Raw genomic sequence first — 13,874 nt, 5'->3', positions numbered from 1 at the left:
TATATATATATATATATATATATATATATATATATATGTTCTACGTTACAGTGCACAATGATGTACATACGTGCACATGTACGTGTGTTTGTACGTATGAGAGAATATATACATAGATTTATATTTGTATGTGCTTATAACTGTGTAGAGGAGACTAATGATGTTTCTATTTTTTCTCCCTTTTTTGAATGTTGTTATGAAATAATTGTATACAGGAAGGTAGTAACCTTTTTTTTGCAGTTGCGTAATGTGCAGCCGTGTAGTATATACTCTTATATATATAAGTACATATATGTATGTATATATGTGTGCATATGTACAATATTTACGCAACTGCGAGCATACACCATAGCGCATTTAGCCTCGATGAACTTTTTTTCTTATCGCGTTGTATAATAATAAATTTCTGTATCGTATTGAAAAAGGGTACTTTGTTTATATAAACACTTTTTTTTTTTTTTTTTATTTTATAAACAGTGTACATGTCTACGTAAGCCCAATTACCTCAATCCTACTTCTTGTTTGTGCGAATGTATATTAAGTCTAAATCATGTTGATGTTTTATAAAATTTAAGATTAATAAATTTGGATGAACAAAAAGAAATTATGCAAATGTACATATGTACAAATTTTGGTGAAAGAGCAGTGCCTGCCCAGGCAATAAAATCTTATACATGAATAGTGTTATACATATTATGTATATATACATATATGTATGTGGTGCTATATAGTATACAATAAAATAATACCTTTTTTTGCATATTTAAAAAAAAAAAAAAAAAAAAATTGTTGTAAGTACACATAATTAACGATTCACATTGTTTATGTACTTCTTTCATGCACGAGCATATACTTATGCAAAAATTGCAAAGGTGAAATTTGAAATTCAAATTTTCGGGGCCTCCGAACCCCTCTGATTTTTTATGTAAATGACTACAAGGCGTACAAATATTTTTTTTACCTCTTAACAGTTAAAAAAAACAAAAAACAAAAAAAATTTATATATAAATACATACGCACATATATATATATATATATATGTACTAATATGATGTCCCAATACTTTACTTTTTTTTCCCCCGATGTATACGCGCTCACGTGCAGTTGCAGTTATTGAATAAAATAATGGGTGAAATATATGGTTTTTACTTTTCGGAATTTTCCTCAAAAAAGAGAATATATAAATAAATAAGCATGTATATGCAAGCCCATTCGCACATATACCTCCATAACTACATGGTGACAAAACTTCTCATAGCTAACCCCACCCCTGTCCAGTTAAGACTTTAAACACTCCTCCAAGATATACCCGATGGTGTTCGGGTATGACAAATGAGATGCAAAATAAAGGTGCATACATTTTAATGTTAAAAAATTTGATATGCCACCAATTCCTTTTATTCTTAATGTGTTAATTTTTCTCATTATTTCTAAAACGACATGTAAGTTAATATTATACTTTTGTAAGCAAACATTTAATATAATGGGATTTAATTCAAAGGAGTTATTGTATGTACTATTTATAATATGGGTTTCTTCATCGTTAGTATTATTAGTATACTGTCTTAAAAAATTGTCCGTATTTAAGAAAATATTATAAAAAAATATTAAAATTTTCTTATTTATATGTCTTAAACGGATTACTATATATTTCAGATGATCATATATTAAATAATATCTAAGCAAATTAAAATCTTCACTTTTTCGATTTATAAAATTTTCTATATTTTTAATTATATTAACTTTTTCTAGGTGAGATATATAGCCACATATATTTTTATTAATTAACCAGTAAATTGTAGGAAATGGTCTAATGCATTTTAGTAATATTATTTCATTTTCCATACTCGTTTTGGCTTCTATATCGTCCATATATTCCTCCTCCTCCTCCGCATCCCCATCCATTTTGCCGCATGCACTGCCATTCGCTTGGTCACTGCCCTTACTGCACCTATTGATGCCGATTTGTATGCCGTTATTAATACAACTACTAATCCCGCTTTTAACGTTGCATCCATTTTGCGAATTTAGCTCATAACCACCGCTACCCTCATTACAGTACTGCACTTCTGTTTTATTAACAAAACTTTTTTCTTTTTTTTTTTTTTTCTTTTCATTTGCTGTATTTTCAGTGATCAATAATTTCGATAGCTTCTCTTCCCCATTGCAAAAATTGCTTTCTTTTGTCAATGTTACTGGCGAAACTTCGTCGTTAGCCGGTATACCAGTGCTTTGTTCTTTAGAGTTATTTACAATCCTTACCTTGGTCAAGTTGTAGGAACTCGGCAAGCTGTCGGGGTTGCTTACACAGCTCGCGCTGTCCACACTGCATACACTGCGCACATCTCCCATACTGGACATACCTACTATATTGGACATACCTGTTATATTGGACATACCTGTTATATTGGACATACCTGTTATATGTGTCATATTTGTCGTATCTGTTACATCTGTTACATCTGTTATATCTGTCAAATTTGTTATATTTACCATATTTTCCATATTCGTCATATTTGACTTATTTGTCATATTTGTCATATTTGACATATCTCCTAAACTGTTCAGGTCAATCAAAATGTCTACATTATTTTCGGTGCCATTATTAATATGTAGCCTCGTATGATCGCCAATTATTTCACACTCCTTTGTATTTCCCTTTCTTGACTGTTCACGAGAATTTCTAGTAACCGTGGAAAGACTATTATCGTTTGACTCTCTTTTATAACTATTGTGTACGTTCAATATGGCAGTCGCTATATTTTGCTCTGTTTCCTTTTCAAGATCATAGTCAATGTTCGGACGGAAATCCGAACTGCTGTCATTTTTGTTACTAATATTTTTTGTAATGTTTATTTTGCACTTATTAATTTTTCGAATAAGAAATTTATAAAATTTTTGATCTATTTTTTTTTCAAAAATCATTAAGAAGATTAAGTAGTCAATGGTTAATTCGTCAAAAGGGGGGTCTTCACTCTGATTGTCAAGCGGGTTATTACATACATCATGCATATCATCACGTGTACCACTACACATATTGCTGCACACCCTGTTATACACATTTTTCTGACTGTGCAAACTAAGTGTGTAATCTCTAAACAAATTCGATAAGGGCGTTTTTTGTGAATATAAAAATCGGTTAATAAAATATAAGACATTAATTCTTTTTTCATCATCCAATATATCTAATACACTTTCTGTATTTTTTTTCCTTATATTATGTTCTTTTTTTCTATAATTTTTTTTGTTATTCAGTTCATTGACATATACTTTTTGTTGTTTGTATAAATCATCTAGGAAAATGTTTTTCAATATAGCTAACGAATTTTCTGTGTTAAAGCATAAATTAATTATTTGATGTATGCTTTGTTTTTTGTAATCATATTTGCTCAAGTTAAAAGCTTTACAAACATTTTTGAATATTCTGGTACAATCAAAATTAATAAAAAATGGGGATATGCTTATTGTACCAATATCTTTTTTTAACATAATTTTTATTTTCCTTAATCCATTAGGATCCCTATTAAGAATATTGTGAATATCATAGTAATGCTTAAAGCAAAGATTTGTCTCGTCGTAGAATTTGCTCACGTAGGTGTCACAGTTTCGAATGTTGTTGCTTCGATTAGTGTCGTCCTCATTTATTATACTCTTGATTCCGAACCCATTATTGTTCCCATTTTCATTTTCATTTTCGTTTTCATCCCCGTGTTCCCCTCTATTTTTGAGTAGGCTGGAGTTGTACATGGATAACTTGAGTGATAGAAATTTATTCTGAAGTTTAACGTTCTTTTGTTCCTTTTGATTTTCTTGCATAGTTGTCGTTTCACTGTAATAATCATAATCATAAGCAGAGTCATCATCTGAATTACTACAATTCATATCTAGGTAATTATTTTCATGAGTTTTAGCAAAGGATATTTTTAATGTAGATAATATCTCAGATGAATCCGAAACAGAAATATCTGTTTCATTAAATAATTTTTTAAAATTTTTTGATAACTCTTTATAATTTTCTTTAGTCTCATAACAACAACTACATGTACTTTTCATCTTTTTGTTTACAATACCTGAGTCACTATTATATTTGCATTTATTTTTTATATATAATTCTCTTGAGTTATTTTTATTACCTCTTCTCCTTCTTTTTTTTCTTTTTTTTTTTTTTTTATCAAATTTTACAAAACTTAAGTTCATATTTAATGGTTCTTTTATCAACCTATTGACGCAAACCATATTTACATACTCAGCTACTTTCTTACTCTTAGGAAATTTAAAAAATTCAAACAATTTTTTGTTGTACATATTTTTAGAAAACAGGGAGTCGTTCATGTAAATATCCTGTATCTTTGCATTTTTCACATCTTTACTTGACTTCACTTTCGTCTTACTCCTCTGGATGGCCTGAGCATTGTACTGATTTGAACATGGAGTGGTTGCACTGCTTCCACTGCTGTTGATGATGTTATCATTGCTACTTATGTTTTTTCCCTTAGTAGTAATGCTGCTTCCACTGGTGCTACCATTGCTGCCACTACAGCTGTTGCTGCTTCCAATGCGTGGGATCGAAACACCCCTCTTTTTTGATGGCCCTTTTCTATAGTTGTAAAAGTATTTCTCATATATTTTTTGGTTATCTGAAAATATATGATTTGACTCCTCTATATTAATAATTTTATACGAATTGATAATATTTATTAAAATGTTATATGACTCCTCCCTATATATTTCAATATCATTTGTTATGATGAACTTGAAAATGCAAAACAAGTCTAGTCCCTTCAGGAAATCAAGCTGCAACGTTATTTGCTCTAACGAAATATCGTTCATTTTGGCAATTTCACGCATGTATGCATTCAAGTGGGTAAGTGTGCTTCCACGTACGTATGTATGTACTAGTACGTATGCAAGTACATGTATGTATATACACACTTAAATTGTATTACTGTTTTGGTAGAGGCAACAGTGCAGTTTTTGTACTACTCGCTTGAACTCGTAACAGTTTAATGAAGGGGTTTGTTATCAATCATAATTATATGGCTATAAGTATAACTCGTTTTGGTTAATGCATCTCTAAACTAACAAAATGCACTTAAAAATGTCAAAATGTGTGTTCATCAAATAATTCTAAAAAGGGAAGGAAAACTAAAAAGGGAAGGAAAACTAAAAAGGGATGGAAAACTAAAAAGGGAAGGAAAACTAAAAAGGGAAGGAAAACTAAAAAGGGAAGGAAAACTAAAAAGGGAAGGAAAACTAAAAAGGGAAGGAAAACTAAAAAGGGAAGGAAAACTAAAAAGGGTAGAAAAACTAAAAAGGGTAAAAAAACTAAAAAGAGTAAAAAAACTAAAAAGGGTAAAAAATCTAAAAAGATTTGAAAAACTAAAAAGGCTAGAAAATATAAAACGGTCGAAAAAACTAAAAAGGATGAAAAATTATAAAAAGGTTAAAAAACTATAAAAAGGTTAAAAAACTATAAAAAGTTAAAAAACTATAAAAAATTAAAAAACTATAAAAAGGTTAAAAAACTATAAAAAGTTAAAAAACTATAAAAAGTTAAAAAACTATAAAAAGTTAAAAACTATAAAAAGGTTAAAAAACTAAAAAGGTTGAAAAAACTAAAAGCTAAAAAACATAAAAACGTTCGAAAATATAAAGAAGCTAAAAAATATAAAAACTGCAAAACTGGGAACATGTGCTTCTTACGCTCTTATAATTTTATGCAAATAATTATGACGATATTATGTTAAAAAATGTGCACAGAACGTAAGTATGTATATAATTTATTCAGTATTTTTTTTTTTATATATGAACTTTAAAGACTAAAAATTGTTCTTATACACAGGGAAACAGCGAAATTAATGAAACATTCTAACAAGGTGTAAGAAAAAAAAAATATATATGCATAAATACATATATATATATACATGTTCTTGTGAGCCGACACATGAATATTGAAATGAACGAAATTTCTTTTTTTTTTGTGTGCAAATTTTACATTCTTATTAAAGCAATGTTTTCATCTGTTCACTGGGAATATTAGTTTTATACTACTAGCAAATGGGGGGCACGAAGCCCTCCCATGTATATTTGTATATTTATTTGTATGTATGTATATTTGTATATTTATTTGTATGTATATTTGTATATTTATTTATATGTATGTATATTTGTATATTTATTTGTATGTATATTTGTATATTTATTTGTATGTATATTTGTATATTTATTTGTATGTATATTTGTATATTTATTTATGTATGTATTTGTATATTTGTATTATTTGTATATTGTATGTATATTTGTATATTTATTTGTATGTATATTTGTATATTATTATATGTATGTATATTTGTATATTTATTTGTATGTATGTATATTTGTATATTTATTTGTATGTATGTATATTTGTATATTTATTTGTATGTATGTATATTTGTATATTTATTTGTATGTATATTTGTATGCTTCAAAGAATAAAGTGCTTAACTGCTAATTGTTGAGGGACGGTTTCACGTTATATTTTGCAATGCAATTCATATGTTTTGTAATAGTAGCTTATATCTATGAAATATATTATAAATGTAATACATAAAAATGTAATACATAAAAATGTAATACATAAAAATGTAATACATAAAAATGTAAAAATATAAAAATGTAAAAATATAAGAATATAAAATAATATAAATGAAAGAAAAGTGTACACTTTTCTTATCGAAAATAAGCGTATGTACTTGAAGAAATATACATATCATGTTAGATTGTTCAAAAGTTAATTTTATTTAATTTAATTTAATTTTATTTTATTTCATTTCATTTTATTTCATTTCATTTCATTTTATTTCATTTAATTTCATTTAATTTTATTTCATTTTATTTCTTTTCTTTTCTTTTCATTTCATATCTTTTCTTTTCTTTTCTTTTCTTTTCTTTTCTTTTTTTTTTTTTTTTTTTTCATCTTGTAATGAACAGATTTTACCACATAACAATGAGTAGTCTCGTTTCAAAAGTTGAACATATTTTTTTTGTCATAAATAAAGGTAGTGACGCATGAAGCGAAAAATTATCTTAAACGTCGATGAAAAGTGTACTAATAAAAATAGGCAAGCACTAGGGGGAAAATAGGACTAATCGGTTATACATACATGTACACGTGCATAATTTCATGTGTACATAATATGACATAAATATATGCACTGCATACACGTCTATGGTTGGTGTGGTTAACATGATTGGTTTGGTTAAGTACTTAATATGTTATGTGTTCCCATATAAATATCAATGTCTACGTAAAAAAGAAGAAAACAAACAAAAAAAAAAAATTAAATAATTAAATTATTATATAGTTACCTAATTAAATAATCAAATAAGTCAACAAACGAACAAAGGATAAATGAATAAAATGTCTTATTGAATAGGTACTTCAAACTGTAAAACAAAATTTATAATCAGCTCGTCTTTCGCTAAATGTACATTTTACACGTATATATGCTCATCATTGAAATAATGAATTAAAAAAAGGGGATATAACATAATAGCAGAATTATGCGCATGATTATCTCTATATTTCCTGTAACGAAATAAACCATATATATATATATATATATATACATGCATGTGTACATATGCCCATATATATACATGTATACACAAATATATACATATATGTACACATACATATACCCATATAATATATATGTATGATGTGTAGAGTCTTTAAAATTAAGCAAAATAAAATAAACACAGAGAATAAAATTCTTAAAATGGTAGGAAAAATATGAGAAAACTGTAATTCTACATATTCCTACAAGTTCCCTGATGAGCATCTTAAAAGTGCCAAAGGTAAACGCTAAATATGTCTAACATAAATATACATATGCTACCCGAAGGTTTTAAATAGCCCTGTTTTAATGAGGTGTATTGTATCAACGAGTAAACACAAAAAATGAAAAATATAAAATATATAAAATAAAAAATATAAAATAAAAAATATAAGATAAAAAATAAAAAAAAAAAATAAAAAATAAAAAATAAAAAATAAAAAATAAAAAATAAAAAACAAAAAATAAAAAATAAGAATAATTATAAAATATAAAAAACGTAGAACGAAAAACATAAAAAATATAAAATAAAAAATATGTGCTAGATATATAAATGATTGGTAGACATATGAACAAACGACAGGTAAACACATAAGTTAATAAGATAAGACAACAACGATCAACAGACAAGCATCGATTCCTATTACAACCCAATATTTAGCTAGGTAAAAATAGATAAACAACAAAAAAAAGAAAAAGAAAAGTTTATATTAAAGTATGCACAATAAAAAGTATGTCTTGTCAAAATGAAAGTTTTCCTCGCTCGCTCTCTCTCTCTCTCTCTCTCTATATATATATATATATATACACGCATTCATACGCTTATTTATATTCCTGCTTCTTTAAACTCGTGTACTCCTCTGTTCTCCACTTTTCCTCTTTAAGTCCAAAAATATGCGCTATTAAAATGTAGGCTTACTATCAAATAAAAGGAAAAAACAAGATCCGTGTAGAATATCAAATCACATGAGTACTTTCTTTTTTAACGAAAAAAGGTACAGTGTAAAAATTTAAAAAAAAAAAAAAAGAGAAAAAAAAAAAAAAAAAAAATAAAATATAAAAAAATAATATAAAAGGAAAAAAAAAAATAAAATAAAAATAAAAATAAACTGCATTATAAAAGAATGTACGAATACAAGCATAATTGTGCTCTCTGCATGGGCGGTTGAAACGTATTTTTGCAAACATGAGAAGTAAATTTAAATGAGAACATACCTTTAAAAGAATATTTATTAAAAAAGCTTTTTCAAATATTTTTTCGTTTCACATTTTGTTATTTTAGCTACTTTTGCTATATTAGCCATTTTGGCCATTTTCGTTATTTTGGATATTTTTTTTTTTTGTTTTTTTCATTAATTAATTTATTTACTTATTTATTTAAATATTTATTTACATTTTGAATTTTTCCTTTTTTCCCACTGTTCCCCACTTTTTCTTCATGCCTCTTATTTTTTAAAGTGTACACAAATATATATATATATATATATATTTATTTATTTATTTATTTTATATTATTATTGTTTCCTGCTACTCGTTGCTTTTTTCCTTCCCGACCCCCGATAATTTTACCGCTTGACCTTTTTGTAGAAGCAGATTAACAATATAGATGTTCTTTCACATAAAACATATTCATGTAATTTGTAAGATATAGTGTATAAAGATGGAAAAGAGTTTTATTATGGTTAAACCTGACGGTGTACAGAGAGGATTAGTTGGTGTAATAATAAAGCGTTTTGAAAGAAAGGGGTATAAATTGATAGCTTTAAAAATGTTAAATCCAACAAAGGAAATACTAAAGGAACATTATAAGGAGTTGTCTGACAAGCCTTTTTTTAATACCTTAGTAGATTATATGAGTAAGGGACCTGTTGTAGCTATGGTTTGGGAGGGAATGGAAATTGTAAAGCAAGGTAGAAAAATGATAGGTGAAACGAACCCATTAAACAGTAACACAGGAAGTATTCGAGGAGATTACTGCTTAGAAGTAAGTAGGAATGCAATTCACGGTAGTGACTCAGTTGCATCAGCTAACAGAGAAATTAATATATGGTTTAAAGCAGATGAATTAGTGCAATGGAAACATCACACGAACTCCTGGGTTTATGTTCAGTCCTAAGGATTCAAGGGCCCCACGTTTTTCTTACACATAAGGAGTTACATAAATATGAAGTACATACACACGTACACATAGACATAGAAATAGACATACACACTCACACATTCACACGCACATTACTTAATTTTATGTTTGTTACCCTGTTTTTTCAAAAAAAAAAAAGAGATAGTTAAAGCTCCTTTCTGACATCTTTTCCTGTTCTTACACATGTTATATAATATATAGTATGTGTTATACATTCATTTATTTTTTATTTTTTATTTTTTATTTTTATTTTTATTTTTTTTTTTTTTTTTTTATTTTTTTTTTTTTTTTTTTATTTTATTTTTTATTTTTTATTTTTTATTTTATTTTTTATTTTTTATTTTATTTTTTTTTTTTTATTTTTTATTTTATTTTTTTAATGGTGTTCATTCTTTTCATTCCAAATGAAGAAGAATTATAAAACAGAAACACTAAAGAAACAAAAAAAAAAAAAAAAAAAAAAAAAAACAATTAAAATTATTTTCCATGACTGACTTAGATTTTTTATGTTTAAAAAATTTGAATAAATCCGATGGACTGTTAGGCAATTTATCCCAATATGTGCTAACTTGATTATTATTAGTTTTGTGAAAATAAGTACAGGTATGTGTATACGTACATATAAATGTTTATATGTACATACGTATGTTTGTGCACATATGACACGTATATTACGAGCAGTTATGCTAAACAGAATAGTCCAATTGTCAGCTACGGGTGCAATAATTAATATTTCAATCCAGTCTTATGATATTTCATAACGTATATATGCAAAAAAAAATTTCCCTTAGGTACCGTTTAGTGTCGTTTCCATGTACTCATTACGGAAAAAGATAAGTAAATGGGTGTGATTAAATAAAAGCTTAAATTGGGTAAATAAATGTATATATATGTGGGTCCACCAAAAAAGATGAATATATCCTCCCTCGTTGAAAGCAGTTTTAATGTGCAATTTTTTAGAACTAACATAAGTTAGTTGTTGTTAAAAGGTTACATATATATATATATATATATATATATATATATATATATATATATGCATGTATATAATTAAAGTACCAAAAAAAAAGAAAAAGTAGGAAATAAGAAATGCAAAATGAAAAGTTGGAAACTGGAAATGAGATAAAGACAAAGAACAATGGATATAGTTTCCGAATGAAAACATTTTAATTATTTATTCAAATACACACATATTCGTAAGCATATATACACATAAGCCCACAAACAAACAGGCATAAATAAACACATACGAATTAACACGAAAATTTGCATATATACATATATATACACCCACAAATAAATCTTATTCGTACTTACGCGAACTTTTTGATATATATATGATGTGAACATATTCCATATAAAACATAGAACGTTTTTATCAAAGATTTTTTAAAATAAACCTTAATTCAATACAATTTTATGCGCAATATATAATGGTATTAGTGAACAACTTGAATTATATACTTATGAAAATGCTATCTTGATTTTGTTTTTCCTTTTTACATTAATATATCTTATTCGTTCATATATATATATATATACATATACATACATACATACACATATACGTCAATGTATTTTTTCTCCTTTTTATCCGTTTCAATCGATGGTCACATTCGGATTAAAATATTTTTGTTCCAAAAAAAAGAAAAAACAAAACAAAAAAAAAAGGAACAGAAAGTGAACTACTATATATACTTAAAAACTTCTTGCTTATTTTTTGATTAATTTTTCTCAACATTCATAAAATACAGTCTTTTTTTTTTTTTTTTTTTTTCTTGTTTTTTCTGAACAGTACAGGTGTTTGGTGCAATTTTTCATAACTTTTTTTATTTGCTTTTTTTTTTTTTTAGTATAATTTGTTCTCTCGTTGCTTGTTTTACGAGTCATTTACTGTATTGCTAATCCCACCCTAAGCTACGTTAATTATTGTGTAATTCTGCGTTAATTTTTATTATGTAATGCAGCGTTCCCAGTTTGTTTATATTTTCGCTGGCTGAGTAACATTATTACAGGTGAGAGGCTAGGTTAACTTAATGCCTTAACGACCATATTTACATTAAATTTTTTTAAGTGTGTATATTTTTGACCTACGCCTACAAAAACAATTGGTTTCCCGGTTAAATAAACCATGGACAGTGCAGTGCCTACTTTATCATCAACGGTATCAAATTTGGTTAAAATTATTCCGTCGATTGTCCTTTTATTTGTGTTACAAGTAGCATCCATTAAAGCTTGATTAAATTTTTTTAGTTGATCTATGGCATCATTTCCAACTAATGCTTCACCAACAAATAAAATTAAATTGGGATTATTAATTAAAATTAATTTGCCAAGAGATCTCATTAAAGGTTCATTATCTTGCATTCTTCCAGCAGTGTCAATTAATATAACATCATAATTTTCTTTTTTTGCATATAAAATTGCTTCTTTCGCAATAGCAGCAGCATCTTTTCCATATCCTTTTTCATATAAAAAAACATTCAAACAGTTGGCATGTATACGTAACTGTTCAACTGCTCCTGCTCTAAATGTATCACATGCTGCTATTATAATTTTTAAGTTTCCTTTATTTTTTAAATAGTAACAAACTTTAGCTAAATTCGTTGATTTACCAACACCATTTACACCTAAAAAAACGATAGAGTATAACTGTCCTAATGACTTAGCTTCTAAAGCTGCTCGTAATACATCTACAGAATCTTTTGGAGTAAGTATAGATTGTATAGTATCAGATAAGACAGTTGACACTGTTTTTTTAACATTCATTGCAAAAAGTGTTTTTCGTTTTCCTATTAAATTTTCTTTCATTCTATTTATTAAAGTATCACATATACCTACTGCTACATTTTTTGAGAGTAATTTATTTTTTATTCCTTCTAAAATGGTTTCAATATCTTCTTCTTCTATTTTACTATTATACGAAAATACTTTAAGAAAAGAATCATTTAGTTTATTTAAAATATTATTTTTCGTATCACTAGTACAGTCACTTGAATCTTCAAAATCACCTTCAGCATACTGTTTGTTCTTATCATTATAATGATTTATATTTTCTTCATTTTTAGAATAATCTAATTTTTCTATATCTTTTTTGGTTATTTTTTGATTTAATTCCCATTCTCGGGCAGTTTTTTTTATTTTGCTTTTTTTTTTATTATTAGAATAACTCTTATCCTCTCCATTAAGAAGCAATTTTTTTTCTTCTTCCTCTTCTTCGTCCCCTTGTCCCTTGATTTTTTTGTCATAATTTTCATCCTCACTCAGATCGGTTGTGTCACTCTCATCACTTCGATCATTTCGATTACTTCGACTAGTTGTACCACTTTTATCATTTTTCTTTCTTGATTTATTACCTTTTGACTGTTTATTTTTACCTGAACTGTTCATATTTACATTTACCACATTTTTATCCATATCTTCTACTATTTTTAAAAAGAGTCTATCGAAATTTAAAGGTAAATCAACGTTAAAATAATCTAAATTTTTTGGTAATAATTTTATAAAAGTTTTTTTAATTTTTATAAACAAATTATCTAAATATGCAGAATTTTGGATGCCTTGATAAATAATAAGAATAACAATGTCCATATCATTTAGCAGTTTCCATTTGGCATGATACTTGTTATACTTTTTTGAAAACTCATCATACTTCTCTTCAATTAAAACATATTTTACAATTGTTCTTATAGTCTCGTCGTCTATTTCGTAAAAACTGTATGACCACAGTATGACACCTCCTTTGCTAAAAATGTTAACTACGTCAATCATTTTTTCTTATACATTTAAGATAAGGATGTGGACGAATAAGAAGCGAACGAGGAAGAGTAATACAAAGGGGTATACTGCAAATTACTTGTGTTGAATATGTTAAAAGGGAAATTATTGCAAGAAAAAAAAAAAAAAAAAAAAAAAATCAAAATGAAAATGGAAATATATATGAACTGATACAATATGGGGAATGTGCTAATAACGGTTTGTACATACATCTACGCAAGTGAAATATAGGACACATAAAATATGCTCATTTTCAATATACCACATGTACATACATATGTACATATATATGTATATCTACATATGTGTATATGTGTGTGTGCTTGTTCGAGTCTACTGCATTTTAAAAGAGGACC

General features: G+C 26.8%; 3 protein-coding genes across 3 annotated transcripts; 1 reads left to right on the top strand and 2 right to left on the bottom strand.

Moving 5' to 3' along the window:
- Positions 1–1,278: 1,278 nt before the first annotated feature.
- On the bottom strand, positions 1,279–4,830 carry RHOP148 (rhoptry protein RHOP148, putative; the record flags this gene model as incomplete). The annotated part of the gene is made up of 1 exon (XM_029005838.1): positions 1,279–4,830. The coding sequence occupies one exon, from the start codon at positions 4,828–4,830 to the stop codon at positions 1,279–1,281; it is 3,552 nt and encodes a 1,183-aa protein (XP_028862387.1).
- A 4,449-nt stretch (positions 4,831–9,279) lies between these two features.
- NDK (nucleoside diphosphate kinase, putative) lies at positions 9,280–9,717 on the top strand (the record flags this gene model as incomplete). Its single annotated transcript, XM_029005837.1, has 1 exon — positions 9,280–9,717. The coding sequence occupies one exon, from the start codon at positions 9,280–9,282 to the stop codon at positions 9,715–9,717; it is 438 nt and encodes a 145-aa protein (XP_028862386.1).
- A 2,052-nt stretch (positions 9,718–11,769) lies between these two features.
- SRPR-alpha (signal recognition particle receptor alpha subunit, putative) lies at positions 11,770–13,512 on the bottom strand (the record flags this gene model as incomplete). The annotated part of the gene is made up of 1 exon (XM_029005836.1): positions 11,770–13,512. One exon carries the CDS (start codon positions 13,510–13,512, stop codon positions 11,770–11,772), a length of 1,743 nt encoding a protein of 580 aa, XP_028862385.1.
- Positions 13,513–13,874: the final 362 nt, after the last annotated feature.

Source organism: Plasmodium malariae (assembly GCF_900090045.1).
Source record: "Plasmodium malariae genome assembly, chromosome: 11".
NCBI lineage: Eukaryota > Apicomplexa > Aconoidasida > Haemosporida > Plasmodiidae > Plasmodium > Plasmodium malariae.
Note: the sequence above shows the minus strand (reverse complement) of the source record. Positions and strands in the feature narration are given on the sequence as shown.